Source organism: Anthonomus grandis, chromosome 19, assembly GCF_022605725.1.
Source record: "Anthonomus grandis grandis chromosome 19, icAntGran1.3, whole genome shotgun sequence".
NCBI classification, from domain to species: domain Eukaryota; kingdom Metazoa; phylum Arthropoda; class Insecta; order Coleoptera; family Curculionidae; genus Anthonomus; species Anthonomus grandis.
The window spans coordinates 3,457,257-3,484,171 of NC_065564.1; the positions used below are offsets into that span (position 1 = coordinate 3,457,257).

The 26,915-nt window shown below is 35.9% G+C and overlaps 1 protein-coding gene across 9 annotated transcripts in view; it reads right to left on the minus strand.

Moving 5' to 3' along the window:
• Positions 1-783: 783 nt before the first annotated feature.
• LOC126747351 (collagen alpha-1(XVIII) chain) overlaps positions 784-26,915 on the minus strand; it is an 83,911-nt gene continuing 57,779 nt past the window's right edge. For 8 of the 9 annotated variants that reach the window (XM_050455920.1, XM_050455918.1, XM_050455919.1 and 5 more), the window contains 11 exons: positions 25,521-25,717; positions 23,780-23,887; positions 22,688-22,750; positions 22,257-22,449; positions 21,729-21,794; positions 19,823-20,025; positions 16,136-16,354; positions 7,485-7,597; positions 7,256-7,425; positions 5,703-5,965; positions 784-1,163 (listed from right to left, as the gene is read on the minus strand). In XM_050455920.1, the coding sequence (XP_050311877.1) occupies positions 1,125-1,163; positions 5,703-5,965; positions 7,256-7,425; positions 7,485-7,597; positions 16,136-16,354; positions 19,823-20,025; positions 21,729-21,794; positions 22,257-22,449; positions 22,688-22,750; positions 23,780-23,887; positions 25,521-25,717 (1,634 nt within the window). In that variant the 3' untranslated portion in view covers positions 784-1,124. The remainder of the gene's footprint in view (positions 1,164-5,702; positions 5,966-7,255; positions 7,426-7,484; positions 7,598-16,135; positions 16,355-19,822; positions 20,026-21,728; positions 21,795-22,256; positions 22,450-22,687; positions 22,751-23,779; positions 23,888-25,520; positions 25,718-26,915) is intronic. The other variant, XM_050455916.1, reaches the window with a different exon arrangement.

Here is a 26,915-nt window from a genome sequence, read left to right on the forward strand (position 1 = left end):
ACTTACCCCCTACCCAAGAACTTTATACGACGAAAGAGGGACTAAGTTAAAAGGGACTTCTTTGGTTCAAAAAAAGTCGTTTTTTTGCTCAAGTATCAACATAAAGAAAAAACACTAATGTTCAAACGATCTTTATTAATCTGTCTCCTATATTGCTTACGTCCCTCTTTAGCCTGAACAAAGAAGAAAGGAGATAAATCAAGAAGGCATCGCATTATGTCGTTAGGCGTCATAGAGGACGCCACTGCCACAAAAAACCGTTACTTCAGTGTCGATAATGCGAACACTGCCAAGAATAGGCAAAACACTTACCTCAAGGGTCTTGTACAGGAAAAATGGGACCAATAAAGGCAAAAACGATGAAATTTATATTAAAAATAGTAATCTTTATTAAGCTACCTTGCTGAGGTCCCCTTTTTAGCCTGAACAAAGAATCAAGAAGGCGTCGCGTTACAGAAATCTGTTATGTCCTTAAACGTCATAGTGGAGGACGCCACTGCCGCAATAAACCGTTAATTTAGTGTTGATAATGGCGAACACTGCCAAGAATTGCAAAACACTTACCTTAAAAACCTTATACGACAAAAGAGGGACTAAGTTAGGCTATAAAAGGGACTTCTGTGGTCCAAAAAAGTCGTTTTTTGCCCAAGTATGCAACATAAGAAAAACCCTAATCTTCAACAGCGCTTACCTTTGTGGCTCAGTACATCTAAAATGGACAAAGGGGACTTTTAAAACTACACATTTGGCCAAAAAAAAAAGCGTTCAATAAGAAAAAAACACTAATTTTCAAACGATCTTTATTAAGGTCTATAAAGCTCGCCCTAGACTATTCGCGTATATATGCTTGATATGGTTCATCGTTAAATCGTGCGAACAGTCTGCGGCGACCTTTTTACAATTTACATCTTAACACTAAAATTAAATACATACATTCATATAAAAAGGGCCCAGGGTAGTACCTATAGAACATAAGAAACACTTATCACATGATACACAGATCCGTTAACGCGTCAAAAAAGCCATATATCAAATAATTTTGACACTACGAACAAACCCTTATAGAGTACAAAAAAAAACACTTATTTTATTTAAAAATCAATTAATCTACCAACAAGTTTTCGCTAATTTTCTTCTAAATCGAGGGTACTATTGTCTGCGCCCTGAAAAACAAACGTCTCGTTAGAGGACATCGTGCAAACTACTACTGTCCAGTCATGCAATCAGTGTTCGCCCTCTGGTGATGCAAGTGTAAACCGAACATTAGTGTTCTTATGGACATCCAAAGGTTTCATTTTTCTTTGCCAACGGACATCCGTTAATTCGTTTAAAAGATCCAATGGATGTCCATATGATGATACAAATGTCATAAAAGTAGACCCCCATAGGACCATTGAATAAAACTGTCCACTGGACGAATAATTTGTCAATGCAAAGGTGTATATAAAATAGCATGTCTAAAGCCCTTTTAGATGAAGTCATCCAGTAAATAAGGTAAACTTTGTCGTATCCATAGTACAGTGCATTTTTTTTTATCTCGGGTCATTCGGGTTTTACGTGTAATATTTTCAACCCCATGTCAGAACCTGTTCTATTTAATCGATAGGATTGAAACTTTGAACAAGTGAAGTTTAAGTTAACAGACTTTAAAAAATCCCATTATATTGCAAAAAAAATTTGCGAGAAACCTATTTAAAATACGTTTTGCTGATGAAAAAGTTTGCTTTTCTGCACCTCGTAACCTTCATTACCTTTACACTTCAAAGCAGGTAGACAAATATCTGACAGTGACACAAAATAATTTCCTCAAAATCTCTAACCCTAAAAATAAAACCTAATAATCAAATAAATTGTTCAAAGTGACCTCCAAATTGAGCCAAACAAAAGCCCAGACAGTTGTAGAAATGTCTTTTAACATTTAGGAGCTGCCGGGGAGTAATGGTACGCAAAGCCTCGATAATTCTATTACGAAGTTCTTTGATATTGTTGGGTCTGCCTCTAACAATATCAAACACTTTCGATGATAGATAGCCCCAATAAAAGTTATCTAAAGGCGAAAGATCGGGGCTTCGCGCCGGCCATTTAGATGGCACAAAACGTCCAATCCAGCGTCCTGGGAACGTGGCATTCAAAAACTCGGTAACAGTCGCTGCACTATGAGCGCGGGCTCCATCATGTTGAAAAATTATCCTGCCATTTTGAACAGCGTTTCCTAATGCGGGAATGACCTGCACCTGAAGTAATTCTAAATATTTTGCAGTATTGAGGCTACCCTCTATGAAAAATGGTCCAATTATTCGATCTCCGAGAATTCCTGCCCACACGTTAAGTTTCTGTCTTGTTTGGGTATGCGTTTCCTGGATGACGTGAGGATTTTCCCGCGCCTATATTCGAGTATTTTGTTTGTTGACTTTTACCATTTGTACAGAAAGTACTTTCGTCTGAAAATAGTATTTTGTTTGTAATTGTGGGGTCGTTGTTAATTCGTTCCATCCACTGTTCACAAAACTGCATTCTAAGAAAATAATCATTAGGCAAGAGTTCTTGAATATTTCTAACTTCAAAAGATTTGTGTTTTCCTTTTCTGATTGCCTTATAGCAACTAGTTTTTTGTCATATGTTTTGAAATAACTTTTAATTTTGTTCCAGGAACTTAAAAAAGTTTTTTTTTATTAATTTTAACGTATTTTTTAATACCTTTTAATGATTGGAGGTCGTTTGTGAAGTATTTGAAGTGCTATGGATTGCTCAAAATTATTATCCATAGAATGTGCATTATCGATATTTCAACTTAGTCTGACCCAATACTAGATATCCTTTGAACGATGTGTGCTCTCTGGGTCATTGGGTTTCACTTGTTAAAATTTCAAAACCACAAATTAAGAACGCCAATTTCTTACGAATATCTATTTTTAAATAAACGTAGTTTTTATAGCATAGACAGGAAGGGAACTTTAATGGAATGTCTAGAGTGATCGGACTGGTTGGAATATATAGACTTTGATGCAATGGCCCTATATAGTGAATCTATTAACGACCATGGGAATTTTCAAAACGATTAGATCCCTTTTTGGCCCGGCCAACTTAATATTCCGGAATAAAAGCTGCATCAGATCCATAAATCATTCAACTACGGATTCGGTAATTTGCATTCAAGAAAGTCGATCAAGCGGATAGAGATAGAAACTCGAACTGCAAATATAATCAATTGCACGGCAGACTGACACAATTTAAACCTTCAGCGTCCTGTCGGCGCCAATTTTCCCTCTTTTGTTACCTAAACGGTGTCAATAAGTTTTAATTTTCATAAAGTCGAATTAGGACCCGGGAAATGCTGATATTTTTCACCCCGATGGAAAACGATTCGCTCTGGAACGTTTTCCCTCTAAAGTTTTTATATTGCATTTGGCACAAGACGTGTTCGAAATACGAGGTGGTTATTATATTACAACCTTATACTACTTAAGGGATAATTTAATAACCCTCTGGATTACCCTTATATGGCCCGAAGTATCCCTTTCAGCAAATAACACCGGAAAAAATCCACGTTTTTTCCCCCGTTTAATTTAATGACCAAACTTGCCCTGATTAACTTTACTAAGTCGAGGAAAACTTTACTCGTTATACACGCATCTGCCTTCAATTAAAAGTTCCAGCCGGCTAAGAAAGAAAGTAATTTTGCAAGGCGCCACTGATTCCGTCATTAGTGTCACTTGTCAAGATAAATTTATTTAGCGCCCTCTATACCGTGGATACCAAGTAGTAGTAGTAATAATTTTTTGGAAAAATACCATTAATACGAGTTTTAAACCTCAATTAAACAAAATTTTAACATAATTTATAAGAAAATATTTAAAGGTCACTACACCAAATCAATTTTAATTTTAAAATTATAATATAATAAGGCCTAGAAAGCAGTATGGATTTTAAAGAATTTTAATTTTTAATCATAAAAACTTTTACTTAAATCTGATAGGTAACAATGAACTTAACTCAGCAAAGCCTACATGCAGGAATTACAGAATCTTAATCATCGTTCTGTATTGTCACTGAGATAGTAACTTGTAAATCTTTGTTGTTTTTGTTTTTTTGTAAAGATCCCAATTTTATTTGTCATTTGGCAGCATGTTGTACAACCACTACCCCTTGTCAAACAGTTAAATATATATTTATTCAACGATTTTTTAGTAAATTTTTGATTTTGGTGTATTTATCAACCGTATATGGTCAAGGTAAATTTAGTAAACTAAAGAATATATGTAATAGAATATGTTTACAAAAGGGAGAAAATTTCGGCATTTAAAAAAATTGACACGGGATTTACATTTTTAGTTTTTAAACTCGATTACTACACCTCAAATATTTGATGAAATTCTTCTGAAAAATCATTGTTTTTCGTCCATATTACCCAATCTAATAACGCTATTTTTATACTAAACATTTATATCTAAAATTATATGAAATTTAAATACACGGTGTTATTAAATTAAATATTGAATAGATATTTTCTGCAAAAACATTGTTTTTTATTGACATAACCCTTAGCCCCCCACCCACCCCAAATATTTACCCAGTAAGAAATTCTTTTAAAAAATACCATTTTTGGTACATAATATCCGATCTAATAGCACTATTTTTGTATTAAATATTTATTAGTATACATATATATAATTACATCAAATTTAAATAAACAAACTGTGTTATTAGATTACATATTAACAACGAAACCAGCTGTTATTCATGCGTATTATTTTAGAAAACAAAGATTTTTGAAAACAATTTCTTACTGGTAAGTTGTGTGGGGTGGGTGGGGGGCTAAGGGTTGTGTTGATAAAAAACAATGTTATTGCAGAAAATATATATTTACTATTTAATTTAATAATGCTGTTTATTTGAATTTGATATTATTTTATATATAAATATTTAGTATAAAAACAGGGTTTTTATATTGGATAATATGGACAAAAAACAGTGAATTTTCAGAAGAATTTTATCAAATATTTGAGGTGTAGTAATCCGGTTTAAAAACTAAATATGTAAATCCCGTGTAAATTTTTTTAAATGCCGAAATTTTCTCCATTTTGTAAACAGAATCATATATAATATACATATATACTACAGTTTAATAAATATACCTTGACCATATACGGTACATTGATAAATAAACCAAAACCAAAAATTTACTAAAAAATCATTAAACAAATATATATTTAACGATAATATGATGTGTTGCTTGAGTATTGTTTCGAAAGCAACTATTTAGGTCCAAGAACACAACTCCAATAGTCTGGTCAAGTAGCAAGAAGAACTTCGGTGGTTTTCTTTACAAAGCAAATGCAAGGGTGACCGAGGGGAAAAGGGGAGCCGATAATCGCCGACACGTATCTCAATGTATATGTAGCAATATTTCGCGTCTATTTCACAAAAGAACCGAGGGCCGTTTGCCTTATTTGTTCCCCGAAGCCTGAAATATTGAAAACCGCGCCGCTTTGTTGCGGAAGTTCGTCTTCTGAGGGTGCTTTTAAGGGAATCGTCCCCTTTTCTTTCTTGTCAAACTATCCAAACCGTTCAGTCCCCTTTCGACCGATTTGTTACACACTCGAACCGTTCGCTCCTCCGTCCGACCAATGCCATGATATAAGAAAAATAACATTTCAAGTACTCAAACCAGAGGACGCGACCCAACCTAAAAACCCACTCACCTGTTCCTCCGCATCCCTTCTTCTCCTCCTCACGAAAATCTCACTGGTCGCCTCTATACACAACAGGATCAACTTGCGATCGCACGACACTCGGTTCTGGTCCAGGAGAGTTTTCGCTTTCAAATCTCCCGCCAGTCCGTGTTTGTCCGCCATACTGGACTGCCACGCGTCACACGAAATGTCCAGCTCCCTGGTGCCATCTGGCAGGGCGCCGTGCCACACCGACTTATGGGGCCAGTGTGAGTCAACCATTACGTTCTTACCTGTAGGACACAGATATAGGGAAAGGGTAGAATGGCCCGATTGTTTGATGACCATGGCCGCCATTTGTATGCTCTTCTTTTATGATAATGTCCCATGTGTGTTTCGTTTCTGCGTTTTTTGTTTATGAGGTGTTTTGGTAAAATTGAACAAAGTTTATTAAAGGTTTTGTCAAGAAAAATAGATAACATAAAAGTGATAAGAACATATTATAGGGCATTATTAATAATATCTAAAACCTATACGTCATGAGTACTTACTAATTAATACATACTAATTAATTTGGGGGCTTAATAAACTGCAAAAATTCTTTTAGCAAAAAACTTCCCACTCGTATAAACTCTTTATTTAAATCTGTGTTACCTAAGGTTTAATTATTTTAAATGGAAATAAAAATGCGAAAAATAATATTTCAAAAGGCTGCCATTTTGCTACGGGCCTACCGAGTGGCCAGCCAGGTCGCCCGATCTTACACCTCTGGACTTTTTTTTATGGGGCTACTTGAAACAAAAAGTCGACGTCACCCAGCCAGAATCTTCGATCTACGTCAAAGAATAATAAAATTGATTCATGTCGCAATATTGATGATGTTGCCACTTTCCAAAATGTTCGTGAGGAGCTCTCCAATAGATTATTTTACTGTCTTGAAGTTAATGTAAATATCTGTGTTACCTAAGGTTTAATTATTTTAAATGAAAATAAAAATGCGAAAAATAAGATTTCCAAAGGCTGCCATTTTGCTATGGGCCTACCGAGTGGCCAGCCAGGTCGTCCGATCTTACACCTCTGGACTTTTTTATATGCGGCTACTTGAAACAAAATGTCGACGTCACCCAGCCAGAATCTTCGATCTACGTCAAAGAATAATAAAATTGATGCATTGTGTTTAATTATTTTAAATGGAAATAAAAATGCGAAAAATAAGATTTTGAAAGCTTGCCATTTTGCTATATGTAGAAGTAATAATTTAATATTCTAGGACCATAAAGCATTTAGTGGGAACTTTCAGACGATGTATTGCATGACTCCGCTTTCTATTTAATTTTATTTTTTAAAATGGCATCGTGCCGCCATTTTGTAGCCGAAATTTCGATGTGTAGACAGAAAAAAACAAAATAAATAACCTGCTCTAGTTCAAAATAAAACTAATTGCCAATAAAAGGCTGATCAGCTGTAACAGAAGGAGACCATACAAATGGCGGCGCCTAAAATTGGATGCGCAGTGATCTATGCACATTCTACCTTCATCATACTTCTATGCTGTTGCGCAATTAATACAAAAATCGGCGTACCGTTAAACGAGAAGATGCGCGGCTGATGAGCGAAAGTGGCCATGTCTCCGTCGAACATCTCCGTCCAGGAGTCAAAGAGGACTTCGCCCCTCAGATTGGTCACTGGGAGGACGCGATCTACTTGCCGGACGATCGATTTGACGTCCTGACCCCTGGACGAGAGGAAAGCCCTGAGAAAAAAATACTTATGGATGCACCACGGATGTGATTTTCCCGATAGTGGACTTACCTGAAAGTCCCCTTGAGGCCTGCGCGGTGAGCCTCCCGGTAGCAGGCGTAGTCCGAGCCCCTGATTCCTCCACTGTTGCCGGTGTAGGGGTCATTAAGTGCAGCGAGTCTCAGCTAGAGAACAGTGACGTATGACCGATTTGCCCATGGGGCTCGAAGAATATTAGTAAGAAACGTGAATAATTAAATCTCTGCTGGGAAAAGGGGGAGCAGGCGTTTTCTCGTCTCGCCTCGCGACTGATTTAAAATTCAAAAGAGTTAAAAGAAATCGACCCCCGCGACGAACCATCTGCCGGCGGTGAATAAGAAGAGGCGCTCGTAAAATTCTAACGGTGGAAGACACAACTTTGCAATTACAAACGTCATATTTTTTGGTTTGTTTAAGGAGTCGAAAGTTCACTTAAAGTCAGTCGCTGGGGTATGAGGAGCGACTGATGGAGTTTTCGTTTTCATCGGGCAGAAGGCACGTTTACGTTTAAAGACAAAAAAAAAGTCAATAAATGTTTTAACACCTAACTGATATCGATTAAAGTTCAGGTCCGATGGCGCACACTTTATGGCCAATACCATTAAGTTTATAGTTTCGCTTCTCGGTTTAGGTGAAACTTTAAATTTACGACTTTAAAAGAGAGTTTTAAACTGCTATCGGGAGTGTTTTTCTGCAATTTAAATCAATTGAAGTGTAAAAAATGCGCTTTAACTCTAATAACTAGAGCCTGATTGTGCGTGGGCGCAGTCAAGGGTTTAGGGGGGCGTGGAGGTGCGTAGAGCGATGCGCATTAAATAAATAAACTAATAAGAATGAGCATGCCAAGAGGAAAGTCTCTCAAGCAACACACGATATTTTTTTGTTGAACTTCAACTATGAATATCGAATAAAATGTCCGTGTGATATACGTTGAGGAATTTAATATTCACATTTAACAAGAAATTATTATTATTATTTCTTAGAAGTTAAACTTTTAAGTATGGTATATTACATACTATTTAAAGATGTTTATAAAATGCGTTGATTGTAATCAGATTTATTTTTTTAAATAACTTTACGACTATAAAAACTATAAATTTTTTGTCACCTATAATTTTCTTAAAAAGCATTTTTTTCTTAGGCAATTATTTTCGGGAAAAAAACGGTTTTTCATTAACTGTATCCTTACCCTCACACCCACCCCAAAACACTTACCAGTAAGAAATTGTTTTCAAAAATCTAGGTTTTCCAAAGTAATACGCATGAATAACAGCTGGTGTCGTCGTTAATATCTAATCTAATATCTCAGTTTTTATTTAAATTTGATGTAATTATATATATTTATATTAATAAATATTTAATACAAAAATAGTGCTATTAGATTGGATGTTATGAACGAAAAATGGTGATTTTTTTAAAAGAATTTCTTACTGGGCAAATGTTTGGGGTGGGTTGGGGGGTAAGGATTGTGTTGATAAAAAACAATGTTTTGGCAGAAAATATATATTCAATATTTAATTAAATAGCACTGTTTATTTAAATTTAATATAATTTTATATATAAATATTTAGTATAAAAACAGCGTTATTAGATTGGATTATATGGACGAAAAACAGTAAATTTTCAGAAGAATTTCATCAAATATTTGAGGTGTAGTCATCGAGGTTAAAAATAAAATATAAATCGCGTGTCAATTTTTTTAAATGCCGAAATTTTCTCACTTTTCTAAACAAAATCGTATATTCTACAATTTAATAAATATATCTTGACTATATACGCTTGATAAATATTTCAAAAACGAAAAATTTACTAAAAATTTGTATGATGTGTTGCCTGGGCTTTTTGCCATCAAGATCGTTATCTCAATTTAAAACCTCGTATGTACATGCACCGCATTTAAATTAAAATGTTGTACAAATATCCCTCAAAGCCTCAAACCTCAAACAGATCTAATCAGGCCTCTTTGCAATTCCCCAACAGAATTTATTCGCAGATTACGGGAATCCGAGGGAATCGGGCGTAATGTCGCAAAATGAATTTTATTCTTGGCTCGCGCCGCCGGGGGGTCGCCACTTTGATCCCCAATTTTTAAAGAATCGTTCTCGATTCTTGACTTAATTTGATTTTTAATCGTGCGACTGCGTAGACCGATGCGCTTTAATGGGGGTTGCAGTTTTTCAATTTATGACCTTTTGAAGTGAAAATAATAATCGAACTGCATGCATGTCCGAAGGGATAGATGAAATTCCCGGGACGAATAAATCCTCCCTAATTTCTCAGGACCCCATTAAATGTGACCCCGGGTTAAAATCAAATTTAATTATTACATTTTTAAGCGGTTTTGTTCAGGGGGGGACGGACGAATATAAACGGTTTCGGCGTGAAAAATTGCTCACTTGGGTAAATAAAGCGTTTATTATCGGGTGTTATCTTACGATTCTTTCCCAAACAAACAAACGCGTAAGGAATTTTTTTTGAAAATTTAAAAAAATTGTACGAATTTAAATTTTTTGTTTCATGAGCTGTTTTGGACGCAAAAGTCATGGGGTCAAAACCCACGATTTTTTTTGAAAAATCACGTTTTATTTTTTTGCAAAGAAAATATTGACGTGAGAAAAAATGCTTTAATTAAAAGTTGTTTGGAATAATAGCGACTAGATGAAGATTCAAAAATTTCGGTTATATTTTTCATACAACCCAAGAAAATCCAAAAAAACCTTAAATTAAATTTTTTTGATTTTCTCAAAAACCATTGATAATTTTGAATTTTTTAGTTGGCTAATCGAAACATTTTTCTAATCTACATTAAGAAGTATTTTACACATTTTTTCGAAAAACAAACGGGGAAGGAGTTATTTTAATTTTTTTTGATTTTAATTAATTTTTGGGGCAAAAATTTTTTTAAAATTTAAAAGTTGTCCGATTTCTAAATTTTTTCTTCCAAAATCAACAGAACCAAAAGTACTTCAAAAAAGTTTAATGAAATTTTTATCTCAGATGTGTATTAATGACGTCACGAGCAAAAGAAAGTTTTCATCCCCCCCTCCACGCCACCCTATTGAATTTTTTCGGAAAATTTCTTCATGGAATTTCTACTTACCTCCATGGCTAACGAAACACGTAAAAAAAATTGGGAAATAAAATTCAAATTTTTGGGCGAAAAATTCATGGGGGTATACCCACGAATTTTTTTGAAAAAACACGTTTTTTTTTTTTCCAAAGAAAATATTGACGTGAGAGAAAAATGTTTCGATTAAAAGTTGTTTGGAATAACAGCGGCTAGACGAAGATCTAAAAATTTTTATTATATTTCCCATACAACCCAAGAAAATTCAAAAAAACCTTAAATAAAATTTTTTTGATTTTCTCAAAAACTATTGATAATTTTGAATTTTTTAGTTGGCCAATCGAAGCCTTTTTCTGATCTACATTAAGAAGTATTTTACACATTTTTTCGAAAAACAAACGGGGAAGGAGTAATTTATTTTTTTTTGATTTTAATTAATTTTTGGGGCAAAAATTTTCGAAAAATTTAAAAGTTGTCCGAATTCTAAATTTTTTTTCCCAAAATCAACAGAACCAAAAGTACTTCAAAAAAGTCTAATAGAACTTTTATCTCAGATGTGTAATAATGACGTCACGAGCAAAAGAAAGTTTTCATCCCCCCGCCACGCCACCCTGTTGAATTTTTTCGGAAAATTTCTTCATGGAATTTCTACTTACCTCCATGGCTAACCAAACACGTAAAAAAAATTGGAAAATAAAATTCAAATTTTTGGACGAAAAATTCATGGGGGTATACCCACGAATTTTTTTGAAAAAATACGTTTTATTTTTTTCCAAAGAAAATATTGACGTGAGAGAAAAATGTTTCAATTAAAAGTTATTTAGAATAACAGCGGCTAGACGAAGATTTAAAAATTTTGACTATATCTCTCACACAGCTCCAGAAAATCCAAAAAAACCTGAAATAAGGTTTTGTTGATTTTCTCAAAAACTGTTGATAGTTTTGAGTTTTTGATTTCGCCAATTAAAGCATTTTTTTAATCTTAATTAAAAAGTATTTTATAATTTTTTTCCAAAAAGCAACGGGGAAGCAGTTATTTAAATTTTTTTGATTTTAATTAATTTTTGGGGCAAAAATTTTCGAAAAATTTAAAAGTTGTCTGATTTCTAAAATTTTTTTTCCAAAATCAACAGAATCAAAAGTACTTCAAAAAAGTCTAACGGAACTTTTATCTCAGATGTGTATTAATGACGTCACGAGCAAAAGAAAGTTTTCATCCCCCCTCCACGCCACCCTATTGAATTTTTTCGGAAAATTTCTTCATGGAATTTCTACTTACCTCAATGGCTAACGAAACACGTAAAAAAAATTGGGAAAAAAAATTCAAATTTTTGGACGCTAAATTCATGGGGGTATACCCACGAATTTTTTTGAAAAATCACGTTTTATTTTTTTGCAAAGAAAATATTGACGTGAGAGAAAAATGCTTTAATTAAAAGTTGTTTGGAATAACAGCGGCTAGACGAAGATTTAAAAATTTTGATTATATTTCTCACACAGCTCCAGAAAATCCAAAAAAACCTGAAATAAGGTTTTGTTGATTTTCTCAAAAACCGTTGATAATTTTGAGTTTCTGATTTCGCCAATCGAAACATTTTTTTAATCCTAATTAAAAAGTATTCTATAATTTTTTTCCAAAAAGCAACGAAGAAGCAGTTATTTAAATTTTTTTGATTTTAATAAATTTTTAGGGCAAAAAATCTCTAAAAATTTAAAAGTTGTCCGATTTCTAATTTTTTTTTCCAGAATCAACAGAACCAAAAGTACTTCAAAAAAGTCTAATAGAACTTTTATCTCAGATGTGTATTAATGACGTCACGAGCAAAAGAAAGTTTTCATCCCTCCTCCAAGCCACCCTATTGAATTTTTTCGGAAAATTTCTTCATAAAATTTCTACTTACCTCCATGGCTAACGAAAAACGTAAAAAAAATTGGGAAAAAAAATTCAAATTTTTGGACGCAAAATTCATGGGGGTATACCCACGAACTTTTTTGAAAAAACACGTTTTATTTTTTTCCAAAGTAATTATTGACGTAAGAGAAAAATGTTTCAATTAAAAGTTATTTGTAATAATAGCGACTAGACGAAGATTCAAAAATTTCGGTTATATTTTCCATACAACCCAAGAAAATCCAAAAAAACCTTAAATTAAATTTTTTTGATTTTCTCAAAAACTATTGATAACTTTGAATTTTTTATTTGGCCAATCGAATTATTTTTCTGATCCTAATTAAAAAGTATTTTATAATTTTTTTCCAAAAAGCAACGGGGAAGCAGTTATTTAAATTTTTTTGATTTTAATTAATTTTTAGCGCAAAAATTCTCTAAAAATTTAAAAGTTGTCCGATTTCTAAAATTTTTTTTCCAAAATCAACAGAATCAAAAGTAATTCAAAAAAGTCTTATGACACTTTTATCTCAGATGTGTAATAATGACGTCACGAGCAAAAGAAAGATTTCATCCCCCCTCCACGCCACCCTGTTGAATTTTTTCGGAAAATTTCTTCATGGAATTTCTACTTACCTCCATGGCTAACCAAACACGTAAAAAAAATTGGAAAATAAAATTCAAATTTTTGGACGCAAAATTCATGGGGGTATACCCACGAATTTTTTTGAAAAAACACGTTTTATTTTTTTCCAAACAAAATATTGACTTGAGCAAAAAATGCTTTAATTAAAAGTTATTTGGAATAACAGCGACTAGATGAAGATTCAAAAGTTTAGGGTTATATTTTCCATACAACCCAAGAAAATCCAAAAAAACCTTAAATTAAGTTTACTTGATTTTCTCAAAAACTATTGATGATTTTAAATTTTTTATTTGGCCAATCGAATTATTTTTCCGATCTTAATTAAAAAGTATCTCATAATTTTTTTCGAAAAACAAACGGGGAAGGAGTTATTTAAATTTTTCCATTTTTATTAAATTTTGGGGCAAAAATTTTCTAAAAACTTAAAAATTATCCGATTTCTAAATTTTTTTTTCCAAAACCAACAGGACGATAAGCACTTTAAAAAGCCCTTATGACACATTTACGTAAGTTCAATGATAATGACTCCAGGGCACAAAGAATGATAAAATCCTCCCTCCCAGTACTAAATTAGGGCAGGCTCGCTTCAGGTACATTTTAAGGCAATTCGTACTGCTATATATCAAAAAAAGCAATATATACGGCTTAAAAAAACAATAATAATTTAATCTCCCGTGGGATATTAAATAATTACCATTTTTTTATAACACGCTTATTCCCGTCCGGACGAATATAAAAGTGGCAGGGTGAAAAATGCCCTCATTCCCCCCCCTTTATAAAACTTCCAAATTGCCTCTAAGTGGGTGATTTAAAGTTTAATATGGATTTTTGTGTTTCCGATAGGATCCGGCCTGACGAACGAAAGCCCCGTGTGTACGGAAATGAAAAATGCCCGGGCGCATTTGCATATACACATTTCGCCGAATTGTTCCACGTAGGTATGGCTGCGAAAGGGTTATTATGATGTTGTTTCTACCCTTAAGGACCTAAACGATAAAATATAAAATCCAATCTGTAGCCGGGGCCATTCGCTAAAATGCAAACTTAGTAGTTTCAAGACGCTATCAACGGGCATGGGCCGCTGGGGACAGATTCTAGTGAGCTTGAATTGAGAATTTAGGTCGCTGTGCGCTGTGCGATTCCAGACGCCCTTTTATAATGGGAACAAGTGCGATCGTAAAAATGAACATATCTCTCTTTGTATGGGAGTGGCACTGTATATGCAGCGTTTTTTTTTCTCGCATTTTTTAACCTCAATTGATTGCTGCGGGGGTAAATGTTGGGGCCAAGGGGGTTGAGAGTTTTCGACTTTCTTCGGGATCTGGTGAGGTTAGTATTCATCTGAGTTAAATATGTCATTGTTTTTGAAGTGCTCGCTGGTCTATTGATGTTCGAAAAAAACTTTTTTGAATTTGGCCAGTTTTTTGAATTTGTGAAAATTTTAGCCGAAGAAAGTGAAAAAGTCAAAAATATTAAATAACTCCTTCCCTGTTTGTTTTTGGAAAAAATCCATAGAATACTTTTTGATTGGGATTAAAAAAAAGGTTTGATTAGCAAAATAAATAAAATAAAATTTTCAATAGATTTTCAGAAAATTGTCAATTTCAATTTTTGGGTTTTTTTGAATTTTCTCAGGCTGTATGGAAAACATAGCCAAAATTTCTTAATCTTTAGATAACAAATAATATTCTAAACAACTTTTGTTCAGAACATTTTTTTCTCAGATGAATAGGTTTTTGGTAAAAAAATAAAAAGTGTTTTTTTATAAAATTTCAGGGGTACATCCCCATGGATTTTCGGACAAAAATTCGAATTTTTTTTTCCAATTTTTTTTGCATATTTCGAAGCTTATAGAGGCAAATAGAAATTCTAAGAAAAAAAATTTCAAAAAAATTCAAAAAAGATGCGTGGAGGAGTGATTAAAACTTTATTTTGCATGTGACGTCATTAATATTAATCTGGGGTAAAAGTGTCATAATCCTTTTTTAAAGTGCTCACTCCCCTACTAATGTCACAATCATTAATTTTTTTTTTTTAATTTTACAAATTTTCAAAATCGATTAAACTTTCCTAATTACGCAGCCAGACCTTCTTCGTTTGCGCATCTGTCAAACACTCAACTCCGCCCACCGGAACGCGACCACGTTGTCACGTTTAACAGTTTTTAAGGGACTCTTTAATAAAAAAATCCTGACGACCCCCTTTGGGAGAAAAAAAAGCCATTTAGAGAGAAAAATCGCGTCACGTCTAAGATATGAATAAACAGGCTTGTCGGAAGGATAATCATTTATAAAGAGATGCTTTCGCATTTCTTCGCTGACGAGGAGACTTGCGTAAATTATCACAGACGTATAAATAAATCACCCTTTTTCCCCCCCGAGTGAATCCCAGGGGAGGTATAGTAGAGGGAAACCGAGCTGAAACATAATAATAATAATAATTTTTTTCCAGCGGTTTTTAACATTAACATGATGAAAAATAAACTGACGCTCCCGGAAAACGTGCGGCCCCATTAAAGTCCGCAACTAACATAAATCTGCCCGCAATGCAACATCTTATTTTATGATAAAACGCCTCGAGTTTCACTAGACGAGCGAAGTTTCACGGAAATTACTCTTAAGTATTTATAGGCTCTGCTGCTGGAACCAAAAAAAAAAAAAAATAGAGGGTCCTCCTGTTTAAGTTTTTACGACCCCCGAAAGTTAAAAGTGCAACTTTAAAACGTCACGTTTTGCTTAAAATGACTCTTTTGTGAGTGTTTTCAAGTAGCATGGGGCATTTTCGGTTCAAACGGGACTTAATCCGTGCTTAAACGCTATCGGCCTGGGACGTGAACGCGGTTAAATAATTTTATTGTGAACGTTTAGTAGCCGTTAAGTTTTATCGGTAAAAGGTCCAGATTTTCAGGGAAATATCGCTAAGCTTATCTCTTCATACCCCGACAAAAGCCAGATCAGCCAGATTTCTTGATATTCAACCGTTTAGCAGTAAAGCTGGCAACCGGGGTACTTCTGTCCCACCCCCGTTGCCAACTTTAACAAATAATTTACATACTTATTCAATTACTTAATTTGTATACTTACGGAGGCGAATTGTGTACTCTTGACGTCTACCCCAACCCTCGCGATGACGTTCGGTACTTCTTGGGTGGGTATGGCGTAAGGGACTTCCGCCCTTTCCGGTACCTTCGGCAGATTGTGGTTGACCAAGTTGCTGGATTCGAACGGGGGGTTGACTTGCGGGGGTGCCGTGGTAGTGGCCACGTGTTGGGGATGCGGGTCGGGGTGTAGGAGGGAACCGAGCTGAAATTTTTTTAAATTTTGCGTCCAAAAAAAAGAGGGTAAAAAAGCCTCCCTATGCCTGTAGGGAGGACCACTATGTGAAAGTAATAACTTTTCCAGGCAATTCAGGACGTAAGTGAGAAGTAAAATGGGATACTTCTTTTTCGGCCTAATTCTCCATCTCAGTCCCACAAATCCTGGACGATCGTTATAAAATAATGTTTCTCGTCTATAGGGATCATCACTAGGCAAGAAAAATAATTTTTGCAGGCAATTCAGGACGTGTGTGAAAAGCGAAATGCGGTAGAAACTCAAGATGTGGACGTTTTATCCTTTTTCAACCTAATTCTACATCTCAGTCCCACGAATCCTGAACAATCGCAATAAAATAGTGTGCCTCGTCTGTAGAAAACATCGCTATATAAGAAAAATAACTTTTGCAGGCAATTCAGGACGTAAGTGAGAAGTGAAATGCGGTAGAAACTCAAAAAGTGGACTGTTAACCCCTTTTTTGACCTAACTCTTTATCTCACTCCCACGAATTTTGGACGATCGCTGTAAAATGCTGTTCCTCCTCTATGGGGAGTATCACTATATAATAAAAATAACTTTTCCAGGTAATTCAGGACGTGAGTGAGAAGTTACATGCGGTAGAAACTCAAAAAGTGCAATTTTCACTCTCTTTTTGGCCTAATTCTTCATCTCACTCCCACGAATCCTGGACGATCGCTATAAAATGCTGTTCCTCGTCTGTAGGGAGTACCACTATATAAAAAAAAATATTTTTTCCAGGCAATCCAGGACGTGTGTGAGAAATGAAATGCGGTAGAAACTCAAAAAGTGCACTTTTACCCCCTTTTTCGCCTAACTCTTTATCTCACTCCCACGAATCCTGGACGATCGTTATAAAAGGCTGTTCCTCGTCTGTATGGAGTATTACTATATAAGAAAAATAACTTTTCCAGGCAATCCAGGACGTGTGTGAGAAGTGAAATGCGGTAGAAACTCAAAAAGTGCACTTTTACCCCTTTTTTGTCATAACTCTTCATCTCAGTCCCACGAATCCTAGACGATCGCTATAAAGTGCTGTTCCTCGGCTGTAGGGATTATCACTATGTAAGAAAAATAACTTTTCCAGACAATCCAGGATGTGTGTGAGAAGTGAAATGCGGTAGAAACTTAAAAAGTGCACTTTTACTCCCTTTTTCGCCTAACTCTTTATCTTACTCCCACGAATCCTGGACGATCGCTATAAAATGCTGTTCCTCGTCTGTAGGGATCATCAATATGTAAGAAAAATTACTTTTCCAGGCAATTCAGGACTTGAACGAGAAGTGAAATGCGGTAGAAACTCAAAAAGTGCACTTTTACCCCCTTTTTTGGCCTAACTCTTCATCTCACTCCCACGAATCCTGGACGATCGCTATAAAATGCTATTCCTCGTCTGTAGGGAGTATCAATATATAAATGAAATAACTTTTCCAGGCAATCCAGGACGTAACCCTTTATCGTTTAGGTCCTTAAGGGTAGAAATGCGGTAGAAACTCATAAAGTGGACTGTTAACCCCTTTTTTGACCTAACTCTTTATCTCACTCCCACGAATTTTGGACGATCGCTGTAAAATGCTGTTCCTCCTCTATGGGGAGTATCACTATATAATAAAAATAACTTTTCCAGGTAATTCAGGACGTGAGTGAGAAGTTACATGCGGTAGAAACTCAAAAAGTGCAATTTTCACTCTCTTTTTGGCCTAATTCTTCATCTCACTCCCACGAATCCTGGACGATCGCTATAAAATGCTGTTCCTCGTCTGCAGGGAATATTATAACGTAAGAGAAATAACTTTTCCATGCAATTCAGGACGTAAGTGAGAAGTGAAATGCGGTAGAAACTCAAAAAGTGCACTTTTACCCCCCTTTTGGCCTAACTCTTCATCTCACTCCCACGAATCCTGGACGATCGCTATAAAATGCTATTCCTCGTCTGTAGGGAGTATCAATATATAAATGAAATAACTTTTCCAGGCAATCCAGGACGTAAGTGAGAAGTGAAATGCGGTAGAAACTCATAAAGTGGACTGTTAACCCCTTTTTTGACCTAACTCTTTATCTCACTCCCACGAATTTTGGACGATCGCTGTAAAATGCTGTTCCTCCTCTATGGGGAGTATCACTATATAATAAAAATAACTTTTCCAGGTAATTCAGGACGTGAGTGAGAAGTTACATGCGGTAGAAACTCAAAAAATGCAATTTTCACTCTCTTTTTGGCCTAATTCTTCATCTCACTCCCACGAATCCTGGACGATCGCTATAAATGCTGTTCCTCGTCTGCAGGGAATATTATAACGTAAGAAAAATAACTTTTCCATGCAATTCAGGACGTAAGTGAGAAGTGAAATGCGGTAGAAACTCAAAAAGTGCACTTTTACCCCCTTTTTGGCCTAATTCTACATCTCAGTCCCACGAATCCTGGACGATCGCTATAAAATGCTGTTCCTCGTCTGCAGGGAATATTATAACGTAAGAAAAATAACTTTTCCATGCAATTCAGGACGTAAGTGAGAAGTGAAATGCGGTAGAAACTCAAAAAGTGCACTTTTACCCCCTTTTTGGCCTAATTCTTCATCTCACTCCCACGAATCCTGGACGATCGCTATAAAATGCTGTTCCTCGTCTGCAGGGAATATTATAACGTAAGAAAAATAACTTTTCCATGCAATTCAGGACGTAAGTGAGAAGTGAAATGCGGTAGAAACTCAAAAAGTGCACTTTTACCCCCTTTTTGGCCTAATTCTACATCTCAGTCCCACGAATCCTAAACCATCGCTATAAAATGGTGTTCCTCGTCCTTACAGAACATCACTACGTAAGAAAAATAACTTTTCCAGACAATTCATCACATGAATGAAGAGTGAAATGCGGCAGAAATACAAAATACCATACTAAGAACTAAAAGTACGTATCAGAATGCCACAGAAGAAGGCAAATAGAAAAAATATAAAGACAGAGTCAACTCCAGACACTGGATATCCAAAACCGACAACTACGAGTGAACCGTCAAAAGAACTTATCTTAATGGGATCTCCCGAGTTTAATTTACCGGAATACAAAATGATGCAACAATGGAGGATCCCCATTGTACAATCAGGACCCTTAATCAAAATTCCTACTTCGGTAACGAAATAAATATGCAATACGAACCCTTTATTTAAACCGGAGATAAATAAAAGACAATAAAACTAATTTAAATCACGGGTAACAGTTCGGATATCTGGGTCGTTTCAGACAATCCGAGGGGAATTTTGAATATAAAATTTATTATTTCACATTGAAGCCGAAATTCGCACATCAAGTCAAATTGCTGCAGGACGGACTTCATTAAAAGTTACACACACAAACGCCAAACCCCAATTATGCAAAAGCAAAACCGAATTTTCCCCCTCAGAAATTCCCGTCAAATTATCGTTATGATTAAAGGGAACTTACCGCCACATACTGCCAGCCGGCATTTACTTTGATGACCAGCGCCTCCTCCTCGATAATGTACACCATGGTGCCGATGGGGCTGTTGCCCATAGCCTCCAGCATGCCCCGACGTGTCCTGAAGGCTGCGGCCCCCGCCACGTGGGGCACAGCCTCCTTTTTTTGGGTCACCGCGTGCGCTATGGGGGGCGAATCAGTCGAACGACCTGAAATTTGAAAAGCCGCTCTTGTACCGCTTCTTTTTGGGTGCATGCCTCAGGATTTAAATGGAGACGGATTCTCCAAAAGGTCCACTTGAATAAAATCTCATTTTCAAAGAATCCCAACGTTCGATTTCGACATAATGTCCTATCCTATTTAAAGACCCCCCTCCCCCTCGAAAATTCCACATATTCATTCGGAAATATAAAATAGACTTCACGGATACGCCGAAAAGGAAATAACGTGTCGAAAAGCGGCCAGGGAATTTTCCATTTTGAATTTATATATTGTGTGTGTGTCGTGTTTTTTTTTTACATCGGGAAAGCAATGGGGCGTAAAAGGAGCCCCCATTAAGGGGATGATCCATGTTTATGTTTTTACTACGTTTATTCCTCAAACAAGTACAATGTAGCAAATAAATCCCGTTTTCCAAGATACATTGCTCCCATATTTCCACAACGGGCGGTAAAAGGGTGAAGGGGAGGGAAAGTTTCACGTACGTACGTATGCGACCACTCAGGTTCTCGTTTTACCCGGGATACGTCGTAAAATATTATCGGTATATATATTAGGCGGAAACTTTGTCCGCAAAGAGTTTCCTATACGACGTTTAAATGATAACAAAAAGTTTTCTAGTGCATAAGGTGCAGCAGCGTGCGGAAGAGCAAAACTATATTGTGCCGCAATACGATGTGGAACTAAGAGGATATACCGGTAGAAGAATTTTGTGAAAACAGTATTTACTTTGATAACGGTGGCAAATTTAACTACCAAAACGTTGGTTCAATTTAGTCAATAAATAGGTTATTCATTTTTTTTTTAATTCAATAAAAAATAAAAGTAGGTAGACGTTGAAAAGAAGAAACGAGCTTAGAGGTTTATAGATACAACTTCAGCTCCTGGGTATGTAAATCTCAAGTAAATTATTGTATTGTAGGGAATTAAAATATTTGATACGCAAAACCAGCCAACCGATTTATTTATGCACTAAAACTACTAAATAGGATCACTTACGACTACGAAAAATATTTATTTTTACCGTCATTATTTGCAATCACTTATATCCAATTTAAATTGCGCGCCAATACTCCGAACTGAACTTGAATAACTGTCAACTGACTTTCCACTAACGACGCGGCTCCTTATACACTCCGAAAGATACGTCGAGCTTCCATTCACATATCGTTAAAGATTTAAGTTCATATTTGTTCTAAATACGTGAATAAGTCTTTTTTCTTCTTTTTTTCTCAATAATTGAGTATATAAAGTAGTATTTTCTAAATTAATATTTACTGAAATGGCAATTTAGAAATGACGTAATAAAAAAAATAATAGGTAACTAATTAAGAATTTTGGAACCAAGATTTTCCAGAAAATCTCGCTTTTCCAAGCAGTTGGAGATCAGGGTTTTGCATAAATGTGAACAGAAATGTAGTAAAATTAAGAGAGTTTAATTTTTGTACAATTTTTAGTGCAAAGGTACTAGAAACATCAGGTGTGCATTGTGCAAATCAAATTTCTGCATTGATTTTTATACATTTTTAAAGCGTGTGAAGTTGACAAGCACCAATAACCTCCTGGAAAAAACTTTTTTTTGCCCCAATTGGGAGCTTCGCTTTAGAAAATGCAAGAAATAAACGACCGGTATATCCTCTTAAGACGAATACTTACACAAACACAGGGGGCACAAGACAAACAAACAAAATACCTGTTTCGAATTTCTTCAGGTCCTTCAGCTCCTGGACGGCCCTCAACTCCTCCACCGTGTCCGATCCTTCCGGGCAAGTTTGAAACAGAATATTTTCGTTTTAGGGAGGGTCGAACGAGCGCCGAGGGAATTTACGTCTAGTTGAGAACCATATATAAAAATGGAAAACAACCGAACGAAAATTTCCCTCTAAAATCGTCATTTTTCACTCTTGTGTCCGACTGTGTAATTTCCCCGGGAAATGCCTCTAATTTTGTATCGATATTTGGCGGTTGGACCGTTTCGGAAAACCGAGATAACTGAAACGTCAAACGCATACGGCTGGATACTCCGAAATAAGCCACCATTGTGGTCCAATTGATTGCCCCTCCCTCCCCAATACAATTTCGCCCTTTATCGCTTATTTTGTCGCAGAAATTCCGCACGCGAATCGCATAATTCTCGTTCGGTTCAAAGAAAATTTATTAATCAGGCTACGTCTCTTGAGGCGTGACCTGCTCCGTAGAAATTAAAAAAAACCTGGCTTACCTGGTCTCATGTTGTAGAGCGGTTCGCTAAAAATGCTCTCCCCAGGTTCCCCCTTGGGTCCGGTAATGGAGAGTCCGGGTAGTCCGGGTGGGCCGGGAGGTCCCGGTGGTCCCGGAACCGGGATAAACCGGCTCTCGGAGTCTCTTCCGGGCACTCCGTCTTTCCCCGGCTCACCTTTATCCCCCTTCAGGGTCTGGAATGCATTTATTTTAATTATTATCGATCCACCTCCCACCCGGGTTGAACACAGTGAAATTCATTTATATATATTATCGGGGCACAAAAGGATTTCTCATTAATGAGGTCACCTCCACATACAGGTATAATTTATTTTTCCCGGGAACGTATGCATGTAATTATTTATATTATTATTCGGCTTTAATTTAAATATAAATGTCGCTTTGGCGAGGGGTGAGGGATAATATATTTACCGTGAGATCTCCGATCCAGGGTTCGCCCTTTTCGCCTTTCGGACCCGGAGGCCCCATCCTGCCCTAGAATTAAAGAACAGAAACATTTAAAAGTTAGATGCACAAAATCGATTTTGCTGTCTGGCAACGTCGCACGTATAATCTATTTCAAATCGGTAGAGAGTAATAAAACCTTAGTTAGTATGCAAAAGGAATACAGGCTGATCGTCCAATAACCCAAGCATACATTAACGATGGAATATACATATATTAACTGTAGAATATACGTATATCTATGCGATTCTGTTTACATTAGGGTTTTAAAAAAATTGATACGTTCTCGTTTTTAAATTCGATCACTACACCTCAAATATTTGATGAAATTCTTCTACAAAATCACTGTTTTTCGTCCATATTATCCAATCTAATAACGCTGTTTTTGTACTAAATATTTATGTATCAAACTATATTAAATTTAAATAAACAGTGTTAGTAAATTTATAAATTAAATATATATTTTTTGCAAAAACATTGTTTTAAATCAACGCAACCATTACCCCCCACCCACCCCAAACATTTGTCCAGTAAGAAATTCTTTTGAAAAATCACCGTTTTTGTCCATAATATTCAATCTAATAGCACCGTTTTTGTATTAAATATTTACTAATATAAATATATATAATTATATCAAATATAAATAAACAAACTGTGCTATTTGATTGGATATTAACGACGAAACGATATTTACACTTCAGTACTCTCTACCTATTTGAAATACACTATATATTGGGGGCGTTGCTTATGCGCAAACGATTGTGCATTTACCGACAATCATTTCTAATTAATTATTAAATATAAAATCAAGTAATTTTAACGCTCAAAATCGATCGTTGCCTCGCACAATATAAACCCAATTTATCTGCCTACGCTTACCTTTCCGTTCTATGTAAGGGTAAGCCGTAAAAGAAACAAGTTACTCGATTAATAATGCTTTGCATACAAAATGCTGTTTTATAAATATTTACCGTCACGCGAAATTTAATATTGCCGGGCGAGATAGAGCGGGCCCGTCATAATATTAAGACAAAGATAAAAAAGAACAAACGTAATTACCTGCAATCCCGGTAGGCCGATGTCCCCGATCTTGCCGGGAGGTCCGGGGGGGCCTTGGGGGCCCTGTTTACCTCTGCGCCCTCTACGCCCCATGTCACCCTTTTCACCCTAAAAAGTAAATTAGCGCCAAACCAATAACCGCATTAAAAAAAAACCGTTTCAGGTGAAATCCGGCTAATGTAAACATTTTAAAATAATAAACTTTCGACTCGACACTCAAGTTCCTGAAAGTTCGGGTAAATGCCCGGGGTCCCCGACGACGCTTTTCAAAGTTCATATCGACAGTTAAGCGTCATTTTCCTCAAAAGTTCATTTTATTCATTGTTGAACTTTGAATGCAGATTTTTTAATAATTTGCCTCAATATGTCATTAAATAGGACAAGGTAACTGTTCTGCGCAAAGCTGACGCTATAAAGAGGCGTAACTGGGAGATTACACAATTCTAAATTGTACATAAGGATTAAAGACAATAGCTCAGATTTATTGGAGGCTTGGCATTCGTAAATTAGAACCAAGAGAATAAAGAACCAAGGAGAGCAGGCTCCAATAAATGAAGAATGAAGCAAAAATCAGCGCCACAGGCAGGAGAGATAATTTCAAAGCGATCGTCAAAGATCCATGGGACTCAGATCGGTTTATATGTCCAAAAGGGTGTTAAAAGTCCACTTTTTCACTTTCTACCGCATCTCACCTCTCAAGAACATTATGCATCATTATGAAATTGTACTTTTCTTAAGTATTTTTGAACTTTACAGACGGGAGAGATAATTTCAAAGCGATCGTCAAAGATCCATGGGACTCAGATCGGTTTATATGTCCAAAAAGGGTGTTAAAAGTCCACTTTTTCATTTTCTACCGCATCTCACTTCTCAAGATAATTAGAATCATAGTTAAAGATAGTTAGAACAATAATTTTTTTATAACGGTTCCTCATTCAATTTCATTGAAACATATTTCAGGATTTTTTTGGTAATTATACTGGAAGTGAAAAAAAAATGAAAGGAGAATAATTTTTTTCCCAAAGTGGCCAAATTTCGAACTTACAACTAATTTACAGCATTTGCTCTTGGCCCTTTACAATGCCAAAAAAAAACTCCAATAATTCCAAAGCTGTGAAGAAAATGGATCTTTTCGCTTAGTGAAATACCCGGTATATCATTAAAAATTGTTGCTTTATTTACTTGGTATTTGAAAATAATTTATTTGAGTAGCGAATGAAGCATTTGCGTTATTTTAATAAAAATTAAATTAAATGGAAAACGAGACGTGATAATCTGCACAGAGAGCTGACGCTCTAAAGTGACCGTGAGATAATCTGCGCAGAAGGGTGGAGCTAACGCTATAAAGAGGTGTGGCCTATAGGTGCACCACCGGTTGCCTAACGTCCCAGTCCGCTTTCGCGCCATAAATCAAACGATATGACTTTAATTCAAAAAGTAATTTCTCATATTTCGTCTCTTGGCAAATATTGACTTCGATTACGGTGGAGCAAAAAGTGCCCTCCCATTCCGCCGACCTGACGACTGTTGGCGCGAATTGCCCTCGTCCCCTTTCCCGATCCAATTTGTGGCTTTTTCGACGAGAAACTCGTTAAGCTGTCTAGTTCCGTGGGAACCCCGGGTCAATTCGTTCCCTTATTAAAAGAAATAAATGTCAGGTGTGGCCCCGTGCCCCTTTCTTTTACTTTACTTTGTATTTAAAACATTAATTGGGATTTTTCCGAGGTTTACAGTTACTTACCTTGAGGGTGATGATTTCCTCGCCGTCCACCCCTTTGTGCATAAACACTTCGCCGGGGGGGCCTCTTTCTCCCCGTTCCCCTTTGGACCCCGGAGGGCCCACGGGGCCCAGCGGACCGTCCAGGCCGGGAGCTCCTTTGTCCCCCGGGGGGCCTTGGGGTCCGGGAGCCCCTCGTGCTCCTTTCTCCCCCTGCGACCCTAAAAGAAATATTGACACTTCGACGTAAGTCTTTAAAAAAAGGTGTTGCGTTAAAAGATACACTCGAGTCCCATAAATTCTTCACTCGAAATTCCCCAATTTAAATTTCCATTTCCCTCCCCTCTAAAAGTTTTCTTTCGTGCAAATATTGCAACCGGCTCAGGTATTTGATTCCATTCAATTTTTGATGAGTTATTTTATGCAGGGATTAAAAAACAATTTCTGGACGCTTTTTTTCTATCAAATTTAATGAATGATGTTTCTTAGTCTGTTTTGGAGTCACTTTTAAGGCCTTCCAGATATTGATGTCTTTAGTATCACCCCAAGCATTGGAAATAATTTTTCAGGTTTTCCAATCTTCTTCTAACACTTTTCTCGAATAATTCTTATTTGGATTATATTTTCTATTTTATTCCAAATGAATGACATGTCTTTCCATGCCTTTGAGGTAATTTTTTCACTTATATCTTCCGAGTACTGGAAGTAATTGTGCGTGTTTTCGTGTCCTTACGGTTTATTTTCCCTTTTATTCCAGACATTTGGTATTATTTGCCACTTTATGTTAAGAATATAGAAATATTTTTATGTGTTCCAGAACTGTCTTGTCATATTTTATGTTGCCCAAATTTCGGGAAAAATTCCTCAATTTTGCCTTCGGGCATTTTCCTGAGTAATTTTTCTTGACTAAATTATTTTTTATATCTTGCAACCATATTCTAAGCTCTTAAGGTCATTTTTAAAGCATCTGAAGAAATATTTTGATGTATTGTGTTTAGCATCTTTCAGGTTTTTGTTTTCCGGGTTTCTAGAGTAATTTGTGGAATAATTCCTTCATATTTTCTAATGAAACAATTTCCGGAGTCATTTTTCATCTTATTCCAGGCTTTTGAAACTACTCTTTTGTCTAGTAACTTAAAAAGCCTGGAGTTTAGTTTAATTTTTTTGTGTATTACAAACGTTAGAAGCAAATGAATTTTTTGTGTCTTCCATAGACATTAAAAGTAATTTTCTCATTTTCTAGGGTTCTGGAAACATTTTTCTGAGATACCCTACAGGCAGTTGAGACTGAGCTGTTTGACTGCCTCAACTGCCTGGAATTATAAATTAATTAAAATCTTTAGTCAAGAAATCTAGGTAGTTGAACCCACGTCCCAGAATTACCTCAACGGCCTAAAACTCCTCAAAATATCGCGGAAT